The sequence below is a fragment of the Myxine glutinosa genome, chromosome 5 (assembly GCF_964187855.1).
Source record: "Myxine glutinosa chromosome 5, kmMyxGlut1.1, whole genome shotgun sequence".
NCBI classification, from domain to species: domain Eukaryota; kingdom Metazoa; phylum Chordata; class Myxini; order Myxiniformes; family Myxinidae; genus Myxine; species Myxine glutinosa.
In genome coordinates, this window is record NC_136265.1 from 60,362,563 (window position 1) to 60,389,375 (window position 26,813).

At 40.6% G+C, this 26,813-nt stretch overlaps 1 protein-coding gene across 1 annotated transcript in view; it reads left to right on the plus strand.

Moving 5' to 3' along the window:
* Positions 1-2,741: 2,741 nt before the first annotated feature.
* LOC137427486 (uncharacterized) overlaps positions 2,742-26,813 on the plus strand; it is an 84,647-nt gene continuing 60,575 nt past the window's right edge. Inside the window, exons 1-4 of the mRNA XM_068117017.2 lie at positions 2,742-3,083; positions 8,618-8,680; positions 23,977-24,045; positions 24,366-24,419. Of these exons, the coding sequence (XP_067973118.2) occupies positions 2,933-3,083; positions 8,618-8,680; positions 23,977-24,045; positions 24,366-24,419 (337 nt within the window). The 5' untranslated portion in view covers positions 2,742-2,932. The remainder of the gene's footprint in view (positions 3,084-8,617; positions 8,681-23,976; positions 24,046-24,365; positions 24,420-26,813) is intronic.

Genomic DNA, 26,813 nt, shown 5'->3' on the forward strand with positions numbered 1-26,813 from the left:
AGCACACTGCACCAGAAACACAACACCTCACCATAGCACACTGCACCAGAAACACAACACCTCAATACAGCACACTGCACCAGAAACACAACACCTCACTACAGCACACTGCACCAGAAACACAACACCTCACTACAACACAATGCACCAGAAACACAACACCTCACTACAGCACACTGCACCAGAAACACAACACCTCACTATAGCACACTGCACCAGAAACACAACACCTCACTACAGCACACTGCACCAGAAACACAACACTCACTATAGCACACTGCACCAGAAACACAACACCTCACCATAGCACACTGCACCAGAAACACAACACCTCAATACAGCACACTGCACCAGAAATACAACACCTCACTACAGCACACTGCACCAGAAACACAACACCTCACTACAGCACACTGCACCAGAAACACAACACCTCACTCCAGCACACTGCACCAGAAACACAACACCTCACAACAGCACCTGCACCAGAAACACAACACCTCACTCCAGCACACTGCACCAGAAACACAACACCTCACTACAGCACACTGCACCAGAAACACAACACCTCACTACAGCACACTGCACCAGAAACACAACACCTCACTACAGCACACTACACCAGAAACACAACACCTCACCATAGCACATTGCACCAGAAACACAACACCTCACTACAGCACACTGCACCAGAAACACAACACCTCACCATAGCACACTGCACCAGAAACACAACACCTCACTACAGCACACTGCACCAGTGCACCAGTAACACAACACCTCACTACAGCACACTACACCAGAAACACAACACCTCACTACAGCACACTGCACCAGTGCACCAGTAACACAACACCTCACTACAGCACACTACACCAGAAACACAACACCTCACCACAGCACACTGCACCAGAAACACAACACCTCACCACAGCACATTGCACCAGAAACACAACACCTCACCACAGCACACTGCACCAGAAACACAACACCTCACCATAGCACACTGCACCAGAAACACAACACCTCACTACAGCACACTGCACCAGTGCACCAGTGCACCAGTAACACAACACCTCACCACAGCACACTGCACCAGAAACACAACACCTCACTATAGCACACTGCACCAGTAACACAACACCACCATACAGCACACTGCACCAGAAACACAACACCTCACTACGGCACACTGCACCAGAAACACAACACCTCACTACAGCACACTGCACCAGAAACACAACACTCACTACAGCACACTGCACCAGAAACACAACACCTCACCATAGCACACTGCACCAGAAACACAACACCTCAATACAGCACACTGCACCAGAAATACAACACCTCACTACAGCACACTGCACCAGAAACACAACACCTCACTACAGCACACTGCACCAGAAACACAACACCTCACTCCAGCACACTGCACCAGAAACACAACACCTCACTCCAGCACACTGCACCAGAAACACAACACCTCACTACAGCACACTGCACCAGAAACACAACACCTCACGACAGCACACTGCACCAGAAACACAACACCTCACTACAGCACACTGCACCAGAAACACAACACCTCACTACAGCACACTGCACCAGAAACACAACACCTCACTACAGCACACTGCACCAGAAACACAACACCTCACTACAGCACACTGCACCAGAAACACAACACCTCACGACAGCACACTGCACCAGAAACACAACACCTCACTACAGCACACTGCACCAGAAACACAACACCTCACTACAGCACACTGCACCAGAAACACAACACCTCACTACAGCACAGTGCACCAGAAACACAACACCTCACAACACCACACTACCTCACTACAGCACCTGCACAACACCTCACTACAGCCCATTGCACAACACCTCACTACAGCACAACACTACAACACCACACAGCACAACACTACAACACCTCACTGCACAACACCACAACACTCAACGTTCTTCTCGTCTCACGATACGTCCAAAACATTTGAAAGACTATGTGGTGGTGGTTTCCTGTGCAGTCACCCAGCTGCTGGTTACATCATTTTTCTGTGGGCACGTCAATGCAATGCCTCTCTATAACCAGTTATCTGGTACTCGTTTTGCCGACCTCTGAAGGTATGACAGAAGGTATGATTACCATATAGTATGACAGGCTGAGTCAACCCCACCTGGCATAAATTACAACGGGATTTGAACTCAAGACCACAGAATCCCAAGCCCGCCGCCCTAAACCACTAGGCCAACGCCAGGTATAGACGATGTGATTGATTTAGTTAATTGATTTTCTTTTCATCTTTTTTTTTTTGCTCATCATGATGTTTGTGGTTGTTGTTTGGTACTTTTGAGCTTACCCCCATTTAAATGGTGACTTGTATGCGCGTTGGATGGGGAAGGATGTTGTGCGTTGCTTCTCGATATTGTACATCTCACATTATTGGGTCCCGGTACGTCATTTCCTGTTCCATGATTATTTCATTAATAAACTTGGCTTCCTTCCTGTGTGCTGGTCCCATCATCACAAAATGCCGAGGAGGGGCGGGGCCCAAACCCGAGGGGAGAAGGTTCCACTACATACCCGAGCCGGGGTGGGAGTTCGGGTATACTGATAAAGAGGGGGCTACAAACCTTGTATCGTGATCAGTTGAAAAAAAAAAAAATTAAACACATTTTGTTCCAATTGTTGGGATCACGTGATTAACGTATCGAATCTGCCGCCTGGAAATCGTGAATAAGATCGTTTGAGGTTCGGTTCGGCACACGTGGTCTCTTATCGGAAGAACTCACTTTCTCGACTTGTGTGTTATAGTGTGACTGACCATTGCACACTACCTCATGGTACCGTACTTTACTGCATCCAACAATACAGTGCAGTACTTTATTACACTCTACCTTACACTTTCCTTCGGTACCGTGCGCCATGAACCGAGATGTCTCCGGTGAAGATCACAGATCGAACCCCCCGGGATCCACGAGCGGTTCCGATGGAGGAAACCCGGTCGTTCCGGGAGATTCTCCCTCAGATCGCGGGTCCAGGGTCGGTCCACCCGAGGATGAAGACCCGGGACCCGGTACGTGTCGTTCTCTCCGCTCTTCCTGTTACCGAGTCGGGTCCGTGCTGTGTACTATTTTGGGAACTCATTTAAATGGGGAATGTTACGGTGTTCTGAATTAGGGAAGCTGAGGTAAAATCGTACAGCGATTAGTGTAATACTGAGGTAAAAGGGTACAGAGATTACCGTGTAATGCTGAGGTAAAACTAAAAGGGTACAGAGATTATAGTGTAATACTGAGGTAAAAGGGTACAGAGATTACCGTGTAATACTGAGGTAAAACGGTACAGACATTGCCGTGTAATACTGAGCGGACAGGGTACAGAGATTACCAATACCATGTAATACTGAGATTAAAGGGTACAGAGACTACCGTGTAATACTGAGGTTAAAGGGTACAGAGATTACCATGTGTTACTGAGGTTAAAGGGTGCAAGGATTACTGTGTAATACAGAGGTTAAAGGGCAAAGAGATCACCGAGTAATACTGAGGTGAAAGGGCACAGATTACCGTGTAATACTGAGGTAAAAGGGTACAGAGATTGCCGTGTAATACTGAGGGGACAGGGTGCAGTACAGAGATTACCATGTATTACTGAGGTTAAAGGGTGCAGGGATTACTGTGTAATACTGAGGTAAAGTGGCACAGAGATTACAGTAATATTGAGGTAAAGTGTCACAGAGATTACAGTGTAATATTGAGGTAAAGTGGCACAGAGATTACAGTGTAATATTGAGGTAAAGTGGCACAGAGATTACAGTGTAATATTGAGGTAAAGTGGCACAGAGATTGCAGTGTAATATTGAGGTAAAGTGGCACAGAGATTACAGTGTAATATTGAGGTAAAGTGGCAAAGAGATTGCAGTGTAGTATTGAGGTAAAGTGGCACAGAGATTACAGTGTAATATTGAGGTAAAGTGGCACAGAGATTGCAGTGTAGTATTGAGGTAAAGTGGAAGCCTGGTGTTGGGCTAGCGGCTAGGGTGCCAGCTTAGGATCCTAGGATCCTGGGTTCGAATCCCGGTCGATCGCTGAATTAACGCCAGGGGGGTTGACTCAGCCTGTCATCCTTCCGAGGTCGGCTAATTGAGTACCAGTTCACTGGTAATTCCCTGTTTGTCGTAAAAAGGCGACAAAAAGGGTTGGCGGCAGGAAGGGCATCCAGCCGTAAAACATTGCTTCAAAAAGGGGAGCAAAAAACAACAACAACCACGGTCCCCGAAAAAGGCCAACCCCCGCTTGCGGGGAAAAATGGCCTCTAAAGGTGGTTTTATTGAGGTAAAGTGGCACAGAGATTGCAGTGTAGTATTGAGGTAAAGTGGCACAGAGATTACAGTGTAATATTGAGGTAAAGTGGCACAGAGATTACAGTGTAATATTGAGGTAAAGTGGCACAGAGATTACAGTGTAATATTGAGGTAAAGTGGCACAGAGATTGCAGTGTAACTAGTGGGGTCACCTGTGGGAATCCCACGGGCATGGACGTGTGTGACATTTCGACATATTGAGTTAGATGCTGCACATTCATTTTTACAAAATGGTTACTGGCAAGTCATCAGATCCAGAAATGGTGTAATGAACACAATTTATTTATTTCACATAATATGTGACCCCTCACTCCTCTCCACCTGACACTCTCCTCTCTCCACCTGACACTCTCCTCTCTCCACCTAGCACTCCTCTCCTCTCCAATCCCTCACATTCCTCTCCTCTCCAATCCCTCACCTCTCCAATCCCTCACACTCCTCTCCAATCCCTCACACTCCTCTCCAATCCCTCACACTCCTCTCCTCTCCAATCCCTCACCTCTCCAATCCCTCACACTCCTCTCCAATCGCACCTCACACTCCTCTCCAATCGCCCCTCACACCCCTCTCCAATCGTGCCTCACACTCCTCTCCAATCGTGCCTCACACTCCTCTCCAATCCCTCACATTCCTCTCCTCTCCAATCCCTCACCTCTCCAATCCCTCACCTCTCCAATCCCTCACACTCCTCTCCAATCCTTCACACTCCTCTCCAATCGCGCCTCACACTCCTCTCCAATCGTCCCTCACACTCCTCTCCAATCCCTCACATTCCTCACCTCTCCAATCCCTCACACCCCTCTCCAATCGCGCCTCACACTCCTCTCCAATCGCGCCTCACACTCCTCTCCAATCGCGCCTCACACTCCTCTCCAATCGCACCTCGCTCGCCTCTCCAATCGGCTTTTCCCCGTCTCGTTTCTCTCGTTTTTCTCCCATCATGTTCAAGTTTGCATTGACGTTCGTCGATGGACTCGGTCGCCCGTCTCATTCGTTTTCTTGCTACATCCTGTTCAAGTCTGCGTTCTTCATCGATCGTCTCATTCATTTTGGAAATAGAAGTTTCCACGCAGCGCATGAATTGTCACGATCCTCAAGAGGAAGTGTCTCGTAATCATCAAATGATAAATGGCAAGTAAATTATATTGTGGAAAATTAAAGATTTCAAATAAACCTATTTAAAGTGTATGCGCACATAACTAATTTTAAAAAGCAAAGAAATATCTCTCGGTAATTTCCTGAAACATATTTTACTTCTGGATAATGAAATAAAAACGAAGAAATATATGTCGGCATAATTGTTGACGTTTTTGTGACGACTGTCATCAAACGAAAAAGTAATATATCTTAACGGAAAAGCAAAAGCGAATTTTTAATATATATCGACACATTGCCGTCGGTGTCATGTTGGGCGGTGTATGATACACCATGACGCGATTTTTAAAAATATATCTGCATTTTCCTGCGTGTGTGAAATGTTCTCAATTATTGCTGACACCGAGTCTAAAACCATCGATAAAAATGAAATCAGATGGTGAGTTAGATTGGAGATAAAGGGGTGAGAGAGACTCAATGACCTTGAAGTTACAGGCATTTGAGAATTCATTTCGTTCTATAAACGGCAACTTTAATCGGATTTTATTCCCGGTTTTTTTCAACCGAGTCTAAAACTATGTTAGCGACTGTGAAAAATGAAATGATATATCGAATTTGATTTGAAATAAAACTGGGAGAGAGTGCAAGACACCACGGGCCTACAAAACAGGCCTCAAAGCTATGCGAGTTAATAAAATGGTGGATATTTGTTTATATGAAGCCTCTCCCTGAATGGGTGGAGCTATGGGTGGAGCTACTCTGCAAACCGAGTAAGCCACACCCCGGACAGACGTCCAACAGACAGAATCATCTACGGCTATTATAATATAGATAGATATTGAGGTAAAGTGGCACAGAGATTACAGTGTAATATTGAGGTAAAGTGGCACAGAGATTGCAGTGTAGTACTGAGTGTAATACTTCTCCTTAGCTCTAATACTTCGCAGGTCAGGTCAGTCTTTTGGGATTGCCACTGGTAACCTGTAACCCAGTGCCACAGGACCAAAAACTCCACCTCGCAAAGGGAGGATGAGCTCCTGAAGGGAGCCAACAGCCATCCAGTACGTAGATGTTGTCTCCTAAAAAAACACAATGGAGGCAGGAAAATTTATATTTCACCTGGGCCTAGTTACCCCTTCCTGCACAGTGGTCCTGTGAAGAGGTTTCCTTGTTTCAGCACGAGGTGAAGATTCTGGGCAGTTTTTTTTTTTTTTAGGATACAAGATCGAGGCTCATGTAAGAGCTAACAACAACAACAACACAACAACATGCATTTTAAGGCCATTTTCCCTGCTAGAGCGGGGGTTAGCCTTGCGGTCCCCATGACAATCTTCTCTGTACCAATAACACAACACCAGAGGGTTTCCTCTTCCTCTTCTTATTTTTCTCACAGTTTTTCCTCTTCTTATTTTTCTCTGTAGGCCTTTCACATTTCGTGACTCATTCTTCTTTAGGGTCAATCTGAATTTTAACGAAATCTCTGTCCTGTGCCAGTGTTTTCATTTTCCAATAACGTCCTTCAATTTTAAAGTTATCCAGGATTGAGATTGTCTTCCTTCGTCCTCTTCCTTTCCCTTGAAATTTTCCCTCCATGACGTCTCTTACGAGTAGATTTTCTTTTCAAGTCAAGACTCAATTTTGTCTCACGTTGTGCTTTTTATGTGTGCAAAGTAAATGCTTGTGGAAGAGCTCAAACATGTAAGGGATCAGGGTATAACACAAAGAAAGGAACAATTGAGATTGGGGGGAGGGGGCAAGGTGGTGGACACACACCAACATGAGGGTTGAGGGACAAGATAAAGGGAGACTTGGCCAAATAAGGGATGAGGAGTCAGAGAAGATGCATGGAGTGGACAAGATGAACATGGAGGCAATCTCTCAGGAAGGAAAAGCTTGAAATTTGGAAGGAGTTGGGCTTCAGGGAGGATGAGGGGTTCAGGTGGGGTGAACCTAAGTTCAGGTGGGGTGAACCTAAGATGGTGGTGAACAGCTGTTTTGAAGACGTGGAGGGAAGAATGAGATTGAAGACAATTGGGGAAGTTGGTTCTGCTGTTGGGGAAAAAAAAAGGAACGAATGAGTGGAGGTGAGCTGGATTTTGATCCTGGATTTTGGGAGTTTCACCACAAATGGGTTGATCGTTAACTTATAAACTCTCCCAATCTCACCTCGAAACTCAACTTGCTTGAATTGCGCCCTCATGCTGCCTCTTTCATGTTTCCAGGTGTTACGGTGGCTTCTGCTCCTCATAATTGGTTGCTTCATTGCTTGTGTACCTCTGCCATTAAACTAGACCATAAAATACTCCGCAAGCCACGATGTCACATGATTATTGTGTGGCGTTGATAACGCAAGCGTGTATGATGTTTGTGTCTTTCCATTTCTTTCTAAGCTCTGTAAATTACGTATTTATATTAAATTATCTTCTCATTTCTTTCCTGACAGTTATAACCTTCCCTTTTGAACATGCAAGCCTGGTATTGGCTTAACAGTTAAAGTGGCCGGCTTAGGATCGTAAGGTCTTGAATTCAAGCCCCTGTCCTGCCATTGAATTAACACCAGGTATGTCGACTAAGCCCGTCATCCTTCCAAGGTAAGGGGCATTGCATCATCAGCTAGCTGGTAAGGGGGCATTGCATCATCAGCTAGCTGGTAAGGGGGCATTGCATCAGCGGCGAGCTGGTAAAGGGGGCATTGCATCATCAGCTAGCTGGTAAGGGGCCATTGCATCAGCGGCTAGCTGGTAAGGGGGCATTGCATCATCAGCTAGCTGGTAAGGGGGCATTGCATCAGCGGCACAGCCGCTTGCCAAGAAAATGATGCACCCAAACTGCCAAAGGCTGCATTCAAATAAATAAGTAAATTCAACAGGTAAGCTTTACAGTTCCTCAAAAACTCTTGGATTATTTTTCCTTCTCTTCACTTCTATATTTCTTCAGTTGTTGTTCGTTCCCTTGAAGGCCTGGTATCGATGAGGACGATGCAGTCCGTTACTATAGTCTTTGACGTAAAATATAAATCGTTGAGATTGTAAAGTGAATTTTTGTTTAATAACATATTGTGATGGTTTCCAAAACTAAAAAAAAAAACATTTAAACCTTTTTTTTCATCTTTCAAATTTTGGTTTATAAATGGATTGTTTTTGTTTCAGATTTTATGGTTAAAGTGAAGGTGAAGTCTGAGTTTGTCGACGATTCTTTCCCTCAAGACGAAGGTTTGAGCCACAAACACATTGTTGATGTTCTAATTTTATTGCTTACTGGAAGAATATAGTGGTAACTCAGGGGGCACTTGGTAGAATGCATACCTCCGCCCAGCTGATTAGTTTACGTTTTGTATCCCACTGATAGGCCGGATCTGGATTTGGACCTGAACCAAAATTAAATCGGCTTGTTCTTATCACCTATCTGTAGCGACATGTGGTGAGGCGAACATAGCGAGCCTATCCACTCTAAAATCTACAGTGCCTCCAGAAAGTATTCACACCCCTTGACTTTTTCACATTTTGTTGTGTTGCAGCCTGAATTTTATTATGGATTAAATTGAGATTTTTTTTTTGTCACTGACCCACACATAATGCACCATAATGTCAAAGTGGAATTTTGTTTTAGAAATGTTTACAAAATAATCAAAATTGAAATGCAGAAATATCCAATTTACATAGTATTCAACCGTCTGAGTCAATACTTCATATTGAAGGCAAGGTAAAAGGCATGAAACAAGTCTGAAAGTGTGTGTGTGTGTGTGTGTGTGTGTGTGTGTGTGTGTGTGTGTGTGTGTGTGTGTGTGTGTGTGTGTGTGTGTGTGTGTGTGTGTGTGTGTGTGTGTGTGTGCGTGCGTGCGTGTTTTTATGAATCATGTCCATTCCATTGAATTGGCCACAGGTGGACTCAAATCAAGTTGTAGAGACCTCTCAAGGATGATCAAGGGAAACTGGATGAACCTGAGCTCAATTTGGAGTGTCGTAGCAAAGAGATTGAATACTTATTGACTAAAAAAAGAAAATTCAAAAAAAACAAATTGCACTTTGACATTACGGGGTATTAAGTGTAGATCAGTGACAGTCTTATTTTAATCCATTTTAATTTCAGGTTGTAACACAACAAATGTGAACAAGTTAGCACATTTTACCTGACATCACCTCTGACCTTTGACCTTTTGACCCCACAATCTCATCAGTTAATCTTTACATCATTATACATACCTGTACCAAGTTTGAATTAGATCACTTTAGCCATTCTCAAGTTATAGACCGAAACAGACTTTGACCTTTGACCTCTTGGCCCCAAATTCGAATCATTTAATCTTTACATCATGATACTTATGTATACCACGTTTGAATTCGTTCACTTCAGCCGTTCTCAAGTTATAGACCGATTACAGACTTTGACCTTTGCCCCCAAAATCGAATCAGTAAATCTTTACATCATTATACACACCTGTACCAAGTTTGAATTGGATCACTTCAAGTGTTCTCAAGTTTTAGACATATTACAGACTTTGCCTTTCACCTTTCACCTTTCACCTTTTGACCCCAAAATCTAGTCAGTTTTTCTTCACATCATTCCACATAATTGTACTAAACTTCGGTCAGAATCCCATCACTGGTTCACAAGTTATCGTGGTAACAGGATTTTTACCTAAAATGACCTCTGACCTTTGGCCGTTGACCTCATGAGCCCAAAATCTAATCAGTTCATCTTTACCTCATTATACATCATATACCCGATGTCCCTGCTCTCAAATGTTGTGTTTGTGTGCTTCCCCTTCTCTTTTTTTTTCTTCTTTTTTTTTGTATACTGAATCGAGGCTCATGAAAGAGCTAAAATTCTCTGCCCATATTGTCTACATCTACCCTTATTATATGTTTTGTGTGCCTGTTTGATTTTTTTTTGTGTGTGTGTGATAAATGTTAGCTCTTTCACGAGCGTCGATCTGTATCAAAAAAAAAAAAAAAAAAAAAAAAATACATACCTGCACCAAGTTTGACTAAAATCCCTTCAGCCGTTCTCAAGTTGTTGCAGGAACGAAAACCTATCACGGATGGACAGCCGGGCGGACAACCTGAAAACATAATGCCCTCTGAGTATATACTGAAAACAGCATATACTCAGATAACATGACGACTTCGTCGACGGAGGCATAAAAATGTCAAGGGGTGTGAATGCTTTCTGAAGGCACTGTGTATGTTTGCCTCGACATTTGTGTAGCACTGTTCCTGGTGGTGATGCAGAGGTGTGTTCAGTTACCATGTTTAAATATTATTTTTTTTGTATACATAGACGAGGCTCGTGAAAGAACTAAAACATTTTCTTGTAGAGCACTCACCCAAGTGGCTAAACCACTCGAGCAAGCACTTCAACGATAATATTTAGTAACGAGAACGCCACTCAGTAGAGTGCATACTCCCGCCGTGGGTCAAGTTGGAATAGTACGATTCCACAAAAGTTTGAGGGAGTAGTTCAGTGACAACACAAGACAAGATAACACAAGACAAACACTGCACAAATATATATATACAAAACACCTCACATCCACGAAATTAAAAACACCTCACAGCCACAAAACACGAAATTAAAAACACCTCACAGCCACAAAACACGAAATTAAAAACACCTCACAGCCACAAAACACGAAATTAAAAACACCTCACAGCCACGAAACACAAAATGAAAAACACCTCACAGCCACAAAACACGAAATTAAAAACACCTCACAGCCACGAAACACAAAATGAAAAACACCTCACAGCCACAAAACACAAAATTAAAAACACCTCACAGCCACAAAACACAAAATTAAAAACACCTCACAGCCACAAAACACGAAATTAAAAACACCTCACAGCCACGAAACACAAAATGAAAAACACCTCACAGCCACGAAACACAAAATGAAAAACACCTCACAGCCACAAAACACAAAATTAAAAACACCTCACAGCCACAAAACACAAAATGAAAAACACCTCACAGCCACAAAACACAAAATTAAAAACACCTCACAGCCACGAAACACAAAATGAAAAACACCTCACAGCCACAAAACACGAAATTAAAAACACCTCACAGCCACGAAACACAAAATGAAAAACACCTCACAGCCACAAAACACAAAATTAAAAACACCTCACAGCCACGAAACACAAAATGAAAAACACCTCACAGCCACAAAACACAAAATGAAAAACACCTCACAGCCACAAAACACAAAATGAAAAACACCTCACAGCCACAAAACACGAAATTAAAAACACCTCACAGCCACGAAACACAAAATGAAAAACACCTCACAGCCACAAAACACAAAATGAAAAACACCTCACAGCCACAAAACACGAAATTAAAAACACCTCACAGCCACGAAACACAAAATTAAAAACACTTCACAGCCACAAAACACAAAATGAAAAACACCTCACAGCCACAAAACACAAAATTAAAAACACCTCACAGCCACGAAACACAAAATGAAAAACACCTCACAGCCACAAAACACGAAATTAAAAACACCTCACAGCCACGAAACACAAAATTAAAAACACCTCACAGCCACAAAACACAAAATGAAAAACACCTCACAGCCACAAAACACGAAATTAAAAACACCTCACAGCCACAAAACACAAAATTTAAAACACTTCACAGCCACAAAACACAAAATGAAAAACTCTTCACAGCCACAAAACACAAAATGAAAAACTCTTCACAGCCACAAAACACGAAATTAAAAACACCTCACAGCCACAAAACACGAAATTAAAAACACTTCACAGCCACAAAACACAAAATTAAAAACACCTCACAGCCACAAAACACAAAATGAAAAATTCTTCACAGCCACAAAACACAAAATGAAAAACTCTTCACAGCCACAAAACACGAAATTAAAAACACCTCACAGCCACAAAACACGAAATTAAAAACACCTCACAGCCACAAAACACAAAATTAAAAACACCTCACAGCCACGAAACACAAAATTTAAAACACTTCACAGCCACAAAACACGAAATTAAAAACACCTCACAGCCACAAAACACAAAATTAAAAACACCTCACAGCCACGAAACACAAAATTTAAAACACTTCACAGCCACAAAACACAAAATTAAAAACACCTCACAGCCACAAAACACAAAATTAAAAACACCTCACAGCCACGAAACACAAAATTTAAAACACTTCACAGCCACAAAACACAAAATGAAAAACTCTTCACAGCCACGAAACACGAAATGAAAAACTCTTCACAGCCACGAAACACGAAATGAAAAACACCTCACAGCCACAAAACACAAAATTAAAAACACCTCACAGCCACAAAACACAAAATTAAAAACACCTCACAGCCACGAAACACAAAATTTAAAACACTTCACAGCCACAAAACACAAAATGAAAAACTCTTCACAGCCACAAAACACAAAATGAAAAACTCTTCACAGCCACGAAACACGAAATGAAAAACACCTCACAGCCACAAAACACGAAATTAAAAACACCTCACAGCCACGAAACACAAAATTAAAAACACCTCACAGCCACGAAACACAAAATTTAAAACACTTCACAGCCACAAAACACAAAATGAAAAACTCTTCACAGCCACGAAACACGAAATGAAAAACTCTTCACAGCCACAAAACACAAAATGAAAAACTCTTCACAGCCACGAAACACGAAATTAAAAACACCTCACAGCCACAAAACACAAAATGAAAAACTCTTCACAGCCACAAAACACGAAATTAAAAACACTTCACAGCCACAAAACACAAAATGAAAATCTTCACAGCCACAAAACACGAAATTAAAAACACTTCACAGCCACAAAACACAAAATGAAAAACTCTTCACAGCCACGAAACACGAAATTAAAAACACTTCACAGCCACAAAACACAAAATGAAAAACTCTTCACAGCCACGAAACACGAAATTAAAAACTCTTCACAGCCACGAAACACGAAATTAAAAACACCTCACAGCCACAAAACACAAAATGAAAAACTCTTCACAGCCACAAAACACAAAATGAAAAACACTTCACAGCCACAAAACACAAAATGAAAATCTTCACAGCCACAAAACACGAAATTAAAAACACTTCACAGCCACAAAACACAAAATGAAAAACACTTCACAGCCACAAAACACAAAATGAAAATCTTCACAGCCACAAAACACGAAATGAAAAACTCTTCACAGCCACAAAACACAAAATGAAAAACACTTCACAGCCACAAAACACAAAATGAAAATCTTCACAGCCACAAAACACGAAATTAAAAACACTTCACAGCCACAAAACACAAAATGAAAATCTTCACAGCCACAAAACACGAAATTAAAAACACTTCACAGCCACAAAACACAAAATGAAAAACTCTTCACAGCCACGAAACACGAAATTAAAAACACTTCACAGCCACAAAACACAAAATGAAAAACTCTTCACAGCCACGAAACACGAAATTAAAAACTCTTCACAGCCACGAAACACGAAATTAAAAACACCTCACAGCCACGAAACACAAAATGAAAAACACTTCACAGCCACAAAACACAAAATGAAAAACACTTCACAGCCACAAAACACAAAATGAAAAACTCTTCACAGCCACGAAACACGAAATTAAAAACACCTCACAGCCACGAAACACGAAATTAAAAACACCTCACAGCCATGAAACACGAAATTAAAAACACCTCACAGCCACGAAACACGAAATTAAAAACTCTTCACAGCCACGAAACACGAAATTAAAAACACTTCACAGCCACAAAACACGAAATTAAAAACACCTCACAGCCACAAAACACAAAATGAAAAACACCTCACAGCCACAAAACACAAAATGAAAAACTCTTCACAGCCACAAAACACGAAATTAAAAACACCTCACAGCCACGAAACACAAAATGAAAAACACCTCACAGCCACAAAACACAAAATTAAAAACACCTCACAGCCACAAAACACAAAATGAAAAACACCTCACAGCCACAAAACACAAAATGAAAAACACCTCACAGCCACAAAACACAAAATTAAAAACACCTCACAGCCACAAAACACAAAATGAAAAACACCTCACAGCCACGAAACACAAAATGAAAAACTCTTCACAGCCACAAAACACAAAATTAAAAACACCTCACAGCCACAAAACACGAAATTAAAAACACCTCACAGCCACAAAACACAAAATTTAAAACACTTCACAGCCACAAAACACAAAATGAAAAACTCTTCACAGCCACAAAACACAAAATGAAAAACTCTTCACAGCCACAAAACACGAAATTAAAAACACCTCACAGCCACAAAACACGAAATTAAAAACACCTCACAGCCACAAAACACAAAATTAAAAACACCTCACAGCCACAAAACACAAAATGAAAAATTCTTCACAGCCACAAAACACAAAATGAAAAACTCTTCACAGCCACAAAACACGAAATTAAAAACACCTCACAGCCACAAAACACGAAATTAAAAACACCTCACAGCCACGAAACACAAAATTAAAAACACCTCACAGCCACGAAACACAAAATTTAAAACACTTCACAGCCACAAAACACAAAATGAAAAACTCTTCACAGCCACGAAACACGAAATGAAAAACACCTCACAGCCACAAAACACGAAATTAAAAACACCTCACAGCCACGAAACACAAAATTAAAAACACCTCACAGCCACGAAACACAAAATTTAAAACACTTCACAGCCACAAAACACAAAATGAAAAACTCTTCACAGCCACGAAACACGAAATGAAAAACTCTTCACAGCCACAAAACACAAAATGAAAAACTCTTCACAGCCACGAAACACGAAATTAAAAACACCTCACAGCCACAAAACACAAAATGAAAAACTCTTCACAGCCACAAAACACGAAATTAAAAACACTTCACAGCCACAAAACACAAAATGAAAATCTTCACAGCCACAAAACACGAAATTAAAAACACTTCACAGCCACAAAACACAAAATGAAAAACTCTTCACAGCCACGAAACACGAAATTAAAAACACTTCACAGCCACAAAACACAAAATGAAAAACTCTTCACAGCCACGAAACACGAAATTAAAAACTCTTCACAGCCACGAAACACGAAATTAAAAACACCTCACAGCCACAAAACACAAAATGAAAAACTCTTCACAGCCACAAAACACAAAATGAAAAACACTTCACAGCCACAAAACACAAAATGAAAATCTTCACAGCCACAAAACACGAAATTAAAAACACTTCACAGCCACAAAACACAAAATGAAAAACACTTCACAGCCACAAAACACAAAATGAAAATCTTCACAGCCACAAAACACGAAATGAAAAACTCTTCACAGCCACAAAACACAAAATGAAAAACACTTCACAGCCACAAAACACAAAATGAAAATCTTCACAGCCACAAAACACGAAATTAAAAACACTTCACAGCCACAAAACACAAAATGAAAATCTTCACAGCCACAAAACACGAAATTAAAAACACTTCACAGCCACAAAACACAAAATGAAAAACTCTTCACAGCCACGAAACACGAAATTAAAAACACTTCACAGCCACAAAACACAAAATGAAAAACTCTTCACAGCCACGAAACACGAAATTAAAAACTCTTCACAGCCACGAAACACGAAATTAAAAACACCTCACAGCCACGAAACACAAAATGAAAAACACTTCACAGCCACAAAACACGAAATGAAAAACTCTTCACAGCCACGAAACACGAAATTAAAAACACCTCACAGCCACGAAACACGAAATTAAAAACACCTCACAGCCATGAAACACGAAATTAAAAACACCTCACAGCCACGAAACACGAAATTAAAAACTCTTCACAGCCACGAAACACGAAATTAAAAACACTTCACAGCCACAAAACACGAAATTAAAAACACTTCACAGCCACAAAACACAAAATGAAAAACTCTTCACAGCCACAAAACACAAAATGAAAAACTCTTCACAGCCACAAAACACAAAATGAAAAACTTCACAGCCACAAAACACGAAATTAAAAACACTTCACAGCCACAAAACACAAAATTAAAAACTCTTCACAGCCACAAAACACGAAATTAAAAACACTTCACAGCCACAAAACACGAAATTAAAAACACTTCACAGCCACAAAACACAAAATGAAAAACTCTTCACAGCCACAAAACACAAAATGAAAAACTTCACAGCCACAAAACACGAAATTAAAAACACCTCACAGCCACGAAACACAAAATGAAAATCTTCACAGCCACAAAACACAAAATGAAAAACTCTTCACAGCCACGAAACACAAAATTAAAAACACCTCACAGCCACAAAACACAAAATGAAAAACTCTTCACAGCCACGAAACACGAAATTAAAAACACCTCACAGCCACGAAACACAAAATGAAAAACTCTTCACAGCCACAAAACACGAAATTAAAAACACTTCACAGCCACAAAACACAAAATGAAAAACTCTTCACAGCCACAAAACACGAAATTAAAAACACTTCACAGCCACAAAACACAAAATGAAAAACTCTTCACAGCCACAAAACACAAAATGAAAAACTCTTCACAGCCACAAAACACGAAATTAAAAACACCTCACAGCCACAAAACACGAAATTAAAAACACCTCACAGCCACAAAACACGAAATTAAAAACACTTCACAGCCACAAAACACAAAATGAAAAACTCTTCACAGCCACAAAACACAAAATGAAAAACTCTTCACAGCCACAAAACACGAAATTAAAAACACCTCACAGCCACAAAACACGAAATTAAAAACACTTCACAGCCACAAAACACAAAATGAAAAACTCTTCACAGCCACGAAACACAAAATTAAAAACTCTTCACAGCCACAAAACACGAAATTAAAAACACCTCACAGCCACGAAACACAAAATTAAAAACACCTCACAGCCACAAAACACAAAATTAAAAACACCTCACAGCCACGAAACACAAAATTTAAAACACTTCACAGCCACAAAACACAAAATGAAAAACACCTCACAGCCACGAAACACAAAATTAAAAACACCTCACAGCCACGAAACACAAAATTTAAAACATTTCACAGCCACAAAACACAAAATGAAAAACTCTTCACAGCCACGAAACACGAAATTAAAAACACCTCACAGCCACGTAAAATGACCATGTCATTTTACACCTCACCACCACATAATGCAAAATACCTCACCACCACGTGACCACCACCCTCACCACCACCACACTTCACAACCACGGAAATAAAAGTTTCAGGGAGTAGTTCAGTGACAACAAGACACTGCCCAGATATGTAGATATATAATAATAATAATAATAATACATTTATTTTATGTAGCGCTTTTCAAGAAGCCCAAAGGCGCTTTGACAGAGTACAAAAAACAAGTGCAAAAAGACAAAAATCAATAGGTAAATAATCAAAGCAAAAGGAAGGAGAAGGAGAAGGAGAAGAGATAGTCAGGGGTTAAATGCTGCGGGTTAAATGTTGAATGCAGTGTTGAACTGGTATATAGATAAATAAACCTGAAAATCGCAGAGCCAGAACTATTTTTTGGTCTGGGACGCCCATGCGAGGTTTCTTCTTCTTCAGCCTATCACAACCCTGGGTGAATATGCGATTTTTTTTTTTTAAAGTTCGAATTTTGCCAAATCTGTTTTATTCGTTTGTTAATATACCTCAGCCATTGACAAATCTGGAACTAAGTCTTTATGAGTTCATCAAATACTGACACCACGAATGACATTCGCTGAGCTAAATGTTGATATCTCTTCTGAGGTAAAAAAAAATAAAAAAATAAAACAGTTTTAAAGCATTATACATATCAAACAATACATTTTATGAAACTGGGAAACCTAATACACACTTTGGTGGTTTTAAAATGACAGAATATGTCTTTATTAGGAAAAAAAAACATGAACATTGAAGTCAATGCTGCTAACAAAATACACTGCTCTAACGCATAACCACGAGTTTAAACTACATTTACAACAAATTTGAAAACTATTTTCATATCACAATGTTAAATATAGAATATATAGAAGATAATGTAAAAAAAAAATGAGCCCTATCTCCCAATGGTAAAAAAATCCTTCAAAAAATTCCTGGATCGGGAATAATATCCTGAGCTTCACCAAAAAATAATCAGTTCTTCCTTATCCCAAGGGCAATCATCCCACCAACTTTCATCCAAATCCGTTCAGAACTTTTCCAGATATCTTGTTCACAAACACACGAACACACACACACACACACACACACGGACACGAGTGAATGCATTACTCCCGCCTGGCTGGCTTGGCAAGCGATAGCAAGCCGATTGGTAACTGAACACGTCCCACATGAGCCAGACGCAGCTTTCTGGTTCTGCTGCTTGTGTCATGAAAAAAGTTAATTTCAGGTGATTTTCAACCCTTTTCACCTGTTGTTACCAACACAAACGAAGGTGGATGGAGGTTATGTTTTCACCCCTGTCTGTTTGTGAACAGGATATCTCAGTTATTGATGGATTCGGACGAAACTTGGTGCACGGGTTGGGGGTGTAACAAGGACGAATCTATTTGATTTTGGTGAAGATTCAAATCCGGATACGAGAATTTTAAAATTTTGGAAATGATTTTTCACCATTGAGTGAAAGGGCCAAAAATGATATACAGCACAATATTTCAAAAAGTAGTGGACGAGTTATGATTTGGGTAATTGACAAGGAGAAATTATTAGATGTTGGTTTAGGTCCGCATGAAGATCTGGTCTATCAGTGGGATACAAGACGTAAACTCTTCACCTGGCAGAGGTATGCTCTCTACTGAGTGCTGTTCTAGTTGAGTTATGTTTCGCTTTTCAACACCGCTGGGGTAGTTTCGTTTCATCCTTGGGACAGGTGCTCTGATGTGAAAACCGCAATGTTCCATCGTGTTCACGGGTTAGTGCACTTACTTATGAGGGGTTGTTTCATGATAGTACAATAAATGATATTGTGGATTTGCTAAACAATATTGATATGTACAGTTACGTGAAAAAGTAAGTACACCCCGTGTAAAGTTTTGACTTTTTCAACATATTTCACCATACAGCTATTTGATCTTCATTTCAACAATATTGATAGATAAAGGTGATATAATATAACAAATATCATGAAACATTTACATTTTGGAGTCAATTGTATAATTTAAATAAACATAAATGCAAATTTCGCATGTGGAAAAAGTAAGTACACCCCTACATTTATCACTACTTCAAATACCTAAAATTAGAATCAGGTGCACCAGCTCAGGTGCAAATGATTAGAACATCGTGTCTTATTTTCTGAGTGGAACCTGTCTTATTTAAACCTCAGACATTGAGTTTGGTTTGCTCTTTGTTGTTGAAGTGTGTGGCGTCACCATGCCGAGATCAAAAGAGCTCTCTGAGGCCTTCAGAAAGAAGGTTATAGATGCCTACAAGTCTGGGAAGGGATTTAAAAAGATCTCAAACAATTTGAAATCAATCATTCGACTGTCCGGAAGATCATCTGCAAGTGGAGAAGATTCCAAACAACTGCCAACTTGTTCAGGCCAGGCCGCCCCAGCAAGTTCAGCCCAAGAGCAGACCGCAAGATGCTGAAATAAGTCTCGAAGAACCCCAGAATGTCATCACGGGACCTACAGGTAGCTCTTGCCACTGTTGATGTCAAAGTGCACGAGTCTACCATTAGAAAGAGGCTGCACAAATTTGATCTACATGGGAGGTGTGCCAGGAGGAAACCTTTGCTGTCCAGGAAGAACATCAGGGCAAGACTAAAGTTTGCCAATGAACACCTTGGCAAAGACCAGCACTTCTGGAACAATGTGCTCTGGACAGATGAGTCAAAGGTAGAGCTATTTGGCCACAGTACCAGAAGACATGTTTGGCGAAAACCAAAGACAGCAAAATAACCTGATACCAACTGTAAAGCATGGTGGTGGAAATATTATGGTTTGGGGCAGCTTTGCTGCATCAGGGCCTGGGCAGCTCACCATCATAGAATCCACTATGAATTCTTCATTGTACCAGAGGGTGCTTGAGGATAATGTGAGGCCATCTGTCGGAAAGTTGAAGTTGAAGCTCAAGCGAAGGTGGACCTTGCAACATGACAATGATCCTAAACATACCAGTAAATCTACCAAGGAAGGCTGAAAAGAAAGACTAGGAGGGTTCTGGAATGGCCAAGTCAAAGCCCAGATCTAAATCCCATCGAGATGTTGTGGTGGGATTTGAAACGAGCTGTGCATGCAAGAAACCCCTCAAACATCGCACAGCTGAAATAATTCTACATGGAGGAGTGGGCAAAAATTTCTCCCAGTCGATGTCAGAGACTGGTGGACAGTTATAAGAAACGCTTACTTTAGGTTGTTTCTGCCAAAGGGGGCAATACCAGCTATTAGAGCCAAGGGTGTACTTACTTTTTCCACATGCGAAATTTGCATTTATGTTTATTTAAATTATACAATGGACTACAAAATGTAAATGTTTCATGATATTTATTATATTATATCACCTTTATCTATCAATATTGTTGAAATGAAGATCAAATAGCTGTATGTTGAAATATGTTGAAAAAGTCAAAAGTTTACATGGGGTGTACTTACTTTTTCACGTGACTGTATTTACATTGGGAATTATACAAAGTTTTAGTGTGATTATTGTTACATTTGTATACATTAAACGTAGTTATTATTCCACTCAACCTGTTTTCTCTGCTAATACTAAGCTCACTCCCTAATTCGTCTCGATAAAGTCTTGTCTCGATAAACGTCAGGGAAACTTTTTATCATTTATTCATCACGTGACGATGCTTTCTATCCCTGACATGGAGCATTTGTTTAGTGCTGTTTTTCATCACTCACAAGTTGATATGTTTTGTCGGCAAAATGAGACCCACCCTCAGTCTCATCTCGAAAGATTTTGAACCACGATCGGTGATCTCTTATTTCTCATGATCTCGGGGCCCCATTGGTTGCATGCCTCTTATGGCGCCTCTGCCTAGGACCCTCATTGAGTTCGGAGCCCTGGATGCATGCTCTGCATGCCCGTGCGTTAATCAGCCACTGGAGTTCAGCGTTAACGATTAAGAGCTAAGATTTAAGGTGATTTTTGGGGTTGAGGTGTTTTTACACCTTTTTAGCCGGCCTGGAACAAAGTTCAGCGGAGCTTATGCGATGGTGCGTCGTCTGTCCGTCCGTAATCACTTGCAACTTCTTGAAGGGATTGTGACCAAACTTGGCACGAATGATATTTGTTGTGTTGTGACTAAAGTTTGTTCACGGCATTAAAAACAAGTCGGGGTCTATCGGGGGTCAAAGTGGATCCAGGTTTGACCCCTCAAAATAGGAATTTGCTTTTGCCTCTGAAACTACACACACTATTTCGATGAAAATTGACCACAACCTTCACCACCCGTGATGTGCCAAAGTTTGTTCACGGCATTTAAAAAATCTGCCCTTTGGGGATCTACGGGGGGGGGGGGGGGGGGTGGGAGGGGAGTTGCCCCTCAAAATAGGTATTTGCTTTCTTCTCAGAAACTACACAAGCAATTCCAAGCAAACTTCACCACAACCTTCATCACCCGTGATGTACCAAAGTTTGTTCATGGCATTAAAAAAAATCGTTTCGAATCATTAAAAAATCATGGAACAAAGTCATTAAAAAGTCTTATGATTATGTCAGTATGATTCTACATGCTGCCATGTTTTCTAGCAACCATTGAAATTGGTTTAAAATATTTTTAGCCAGTGTAGTATCCTGTTTATTCTACCAGGTGAGCGCCATGGGTATTGCCCCTCTTTTTTCCCCCTTTTAATAATATATAAACGAGATGAGAAATCATGATGTTTTATTCCCATATAGGTAGACGAAAGGCTTAGTTAATCAATTAGGGCTCAGTAGACAACTTCAAATGCCTACCGAGTTGAGACTAACCCTATTTAATCCCTTTGTGAACCCCTACGTGAGTAGGGGGAAAAACGTACACTGTGGGACTTGGCTGACCCCAGTGAATTGAGCAAGTAGTCAGTTTCACGATGTTTTTTCGTTCACAATTTTTGGAGATTAGCAAAACTATACATTTTTGGAATATTCAGAGCATGAGGAATCCAAAAATTAATGTTGGCATTTGCGTAGACACCTTCACGAAAATGACACTCAGGACAGTGATGAAGATCTGTAAAAGCATATTCCTGAACGGTGTAGACCTAGTAGATCCTGTGCATAGGACTTATTGTTCAATCTGATACTAACAAGGCTGCTTTCTTGCTTTATAAACCCATACCTATAACTTCAAAGGACTTGCAATATCATGTATTATGTAATACAGTTATATCACAAATATAAAGACAATGGTTTTCAATTACCTTTGTTGCTTTTCTATAATCCTGAGCACTATTTTGAGGCCTTTATTGGATTCCTTGACGCAGAAAACATAGGATTAGCATATTTAATTAAGTTTCTAGGTTGACTAGAAGCCGAGATCGCGCAAAATATGTATTTTATGGCGGCCATTTTGAAAATCCAAAATGGCGGCCATGCAGGTGTCTGTGCAAATGCCAACATTGATTTTCGGATTCCTCATGCTCTGAATATTCCAAAAATGTACAGGTTTGATAATCTCCCAAAATCTTTGAACGAAATCATATTTGTTAACATAGTGAACCTGACTAAAGCGTAAGCGAGCGGAAATTAACCAAAACGAGTGCAAGCAAGTGGGGGTGTATGGCTTCTTAAGGGGAAGGCACAGATGCCACAGTGTAATGTTTCCCCCCGACCCCCTTCCCGACCCCCCCGCCTCCCCCCCTCCCCGCAACTAGGCTTGTTCTTGTGACCTGCTCAACTCATCCATTAAGTTTTGTCCAAATCCCCATGTTTCGGATTCTCCCTCTTTCATCCCGACCAAGTTTCGTCCAAGGTTTTTGAGATATCGTTTTTGACCCAATCTCTCGATGGTGAAGAATCACTTAAAAAACGTATTGTGTCTGTATCCACATCCGGATCTTCACCAAAATATTGTCAATCAATTCGTCCTCATCACACACCCAACCTATCCACTAATCCGTCCATAACTTTTGAGATATCCTGCTCACAAAGACAGGCAAAAAAGGAGTAAAAACACAACTTGCGTCCACCTTCAGTGGCAGAGGTAATTGAAGGGTGTTACTGGACCTTTTAAAATTGACATCATGATTGTTTCTGTGGAGATACAGGATAAGCCTTTAGTGTGTCGGCCCATCTATTTTATTCTGTTTGTCGGTTTCAGCAAGATTTCTGAAAATGAAACTCTTAATAATAATATCCAGCATTGCTGGGCATGGGCCTGTGCTCCAATGAACACCTCTCGAGTTATATGTAATTTCTCATTCATTTTTAAGGTTTTTTTTGAGATAACTATAACGTGGCTTTTGATTCAGTCAAGCCATTGTTTAGTTTTCATAAGATATTTTTGTTTCAGGTTTTATTGTTGAAGTGAAAGTGAAGGTGAAGTCTGAATTTGTTGATGAATCTTCCTTTCAAGACAAAGGTCTGAACCACAACAACATTCTGCTTGTCCCATTGACGAGTACATTGTACAAAGCTTGTTCGCTCCCTCACTCCCTCTCTCTCTCTCTTCTCTCTCTGTCATTGTTGGATTTGCTGAAAGGCCGTAGATAACAATTTAAACACCCAGCTTGTTAGTAACCCCATTTCATTGATCACATTGAAACATCACAATATTTATCCAAGATATTTGTGGGAAACGATCACGCATCAACGGTTATGATCGAATCTGTCGGATATTCACTTGCAGTCCTAATAATAGAGATGACATCAAAATGCAACGGGATTGCTTTGTTTTTCCAGATGTTGATGGAAAGCTGAAGGTTGATCCTGAACTCATGCATTGTCCCTCGAGAGGTAAGTGTTCCTTCTTTCAATCTCCATGTAATCGCGAGTGTGAGCAGTGATTGACAACAAGTGTGCTTGTTTGTCCCCTACCGGTGGACACCGGAAGGGACTATAGGTTTGCACTCCGTCCCTCCGTCTGTCTGTCAGTCTGTCAGTCCGTCACGCAAAGAACAGTTTTCCGGACCTTTTTTCTAAACTCTTTATGCTAATGATTTCAAACTTGGTACATGGTTTCCTCATGATAAGTTACAGATCAAGTTCGAACTTCACGACGTTTCGATCATTTTTGACAAAGTTATGGCACTTTGAACTTTGGTAATTTCCCCAATAGTTTTCCGGACGACAGACTGCCGGTCGGGGACATGTATTGCAGCGCAATACTCAGAATGCTTGTTTTAAATACTCTGTACCTCTCTCTATATAGTCAGGTTCACTATGTTTTGTCGTTCAAAATCATGGTAGATTAGCAAACCTATACATTTTTGGAAACGTTTTTACATGGAAAATCTGAAAATCAATGTTTACATTTGCCAATTCCGACCAATTCGACCAATCGACCAATTCCATTCGACCAATTTGACCATTCGACCAATCGCTTCGATCGACCATTCGACCATTCGATCGATTCGATTCATCGAATTCGATTCGATCGACCAATTCGATTTGCCAATCAATTTGACCGACCTTTGCTTGTGTGGAACGGACTGTGAAAACGATGCGGACTATATTGTCGGATACGACACACAGGACAGTGATGACGAACTCTAAATGGCATATTCTGTAATCGTGTATGATTGATGCCATTGACTGCCTGTGTATATTTTGTCATTGACTGCCTGTGTAGATGTGAAGTTATACTGACTGCATGTGTATATATGATTTTGCTGACTGCCTGTGTATGTTTGGTGATATGAATTATTGTGACACATTTTGATGTTATTAACTGCCTGTTCAAAATGATAACATGTATTTGATTATGCAACTTATCGCGAATATAAAGACAGTATTTTGCAATTCAAAACCTTTGATTCGTGTCTTACCATTCCCCATAGCACTAATTTGATACTTTCATTGGATTCCTTGTCCCTGAAAATATAGGTTTAGTATATTTTTAAAAGTTGTAGGGTAATTAGAGGCAGAAATAGAACAAAATATGTATTTTACAGTGGCCATTTTGAAAATCCAAAATGGCCGCTATACAGGTATCTCTCCAAATGTAAACATTGATTTTTAGTTTCCTTATGCTATAACCTTTCCAAAAATGTATAGGTTTGCTAATCTACCATGATTTTGAACGAAATATAATTTATTGACATAGTGAACCTGACTTATATGATAACAAACATGTTAAGAAACGACCTAAATTTCTAATTTATCTGAAAGGTCATCCCACAAAAGAATTCAAATAATATGCACAAAATAGCTCTTTTGTATTCATGTCCCTGGAAATACCATTGGCAGCGATGTATTGTGAGAGTGAGGGAAGAATTAACATCTCTCTTGTTCTGCCTGGCAGTTTTGCTCACTATTGTCGTTGATCTAGCTTTGTCTTGCACTTCAAATCGACTTATCTGTGAATGAAGGAAAGAAAAATGGGAATATTAGCCAATTTGGCATGTACTTCACATCAGCTTAGAGGCTGAAAAACATGGTAGCTTCTTCCTTGTGAGAGACGAGTACAGATAGGATCAATTTTTAATCGAAAGCAAACATTATGCATATATAGCCCCCGTTGAACTTTGTCCAAAATGGGGGCTTTTGGATTGGGTCTTGTCGATCCATCAGTCTGTTTCTCCGTCCGCAACCATATCTCGGACATGTATGGACCAATTTTTTTTTTTTTCATATTTGGCACAAGGACAATACATGATGGCATGCACTACCAGTCAAAAGTTTAGGTACTTTCCTGGTTTACTTAACACTTAAAAGTGTACTTAAACTTTTGACTGGTGGTGTACATATTCACATAATTTGGTTTCGCGATGCGTTCAAATATGGCTGACTTGCGGCCATTTGAGTTGTGAAAAACCTGATATTGAACACGTCCTCAACCATTTCTCGGACATGCATTTAGCGATCTTGTTCAAACTTGGCATACAGGCAATGAATGATGGCTTACATATGCACATCCTTTTTTGGTGATCAGCTCCGAGATGACCAACTTGCAGCCATTTTGTTACTTGAGCGTGCCCCAACCCTTTCTCGGACATTCAAGGACCAATTTCGTTCAAAGTTGGCACAAAGACAATACATGAGAGTATACATATGCAGAACTGAGCCTGGTGTTGGCTTAGCGGTTAGGGTGCGGCTTGGGATCCAAGGATCCTGGGTTCGAATCCCGGTCGATCACTGAATGAATGCCTGGGGGGTTGACAGCCCTGTGTGTCGCAAGAGGCGACTAAC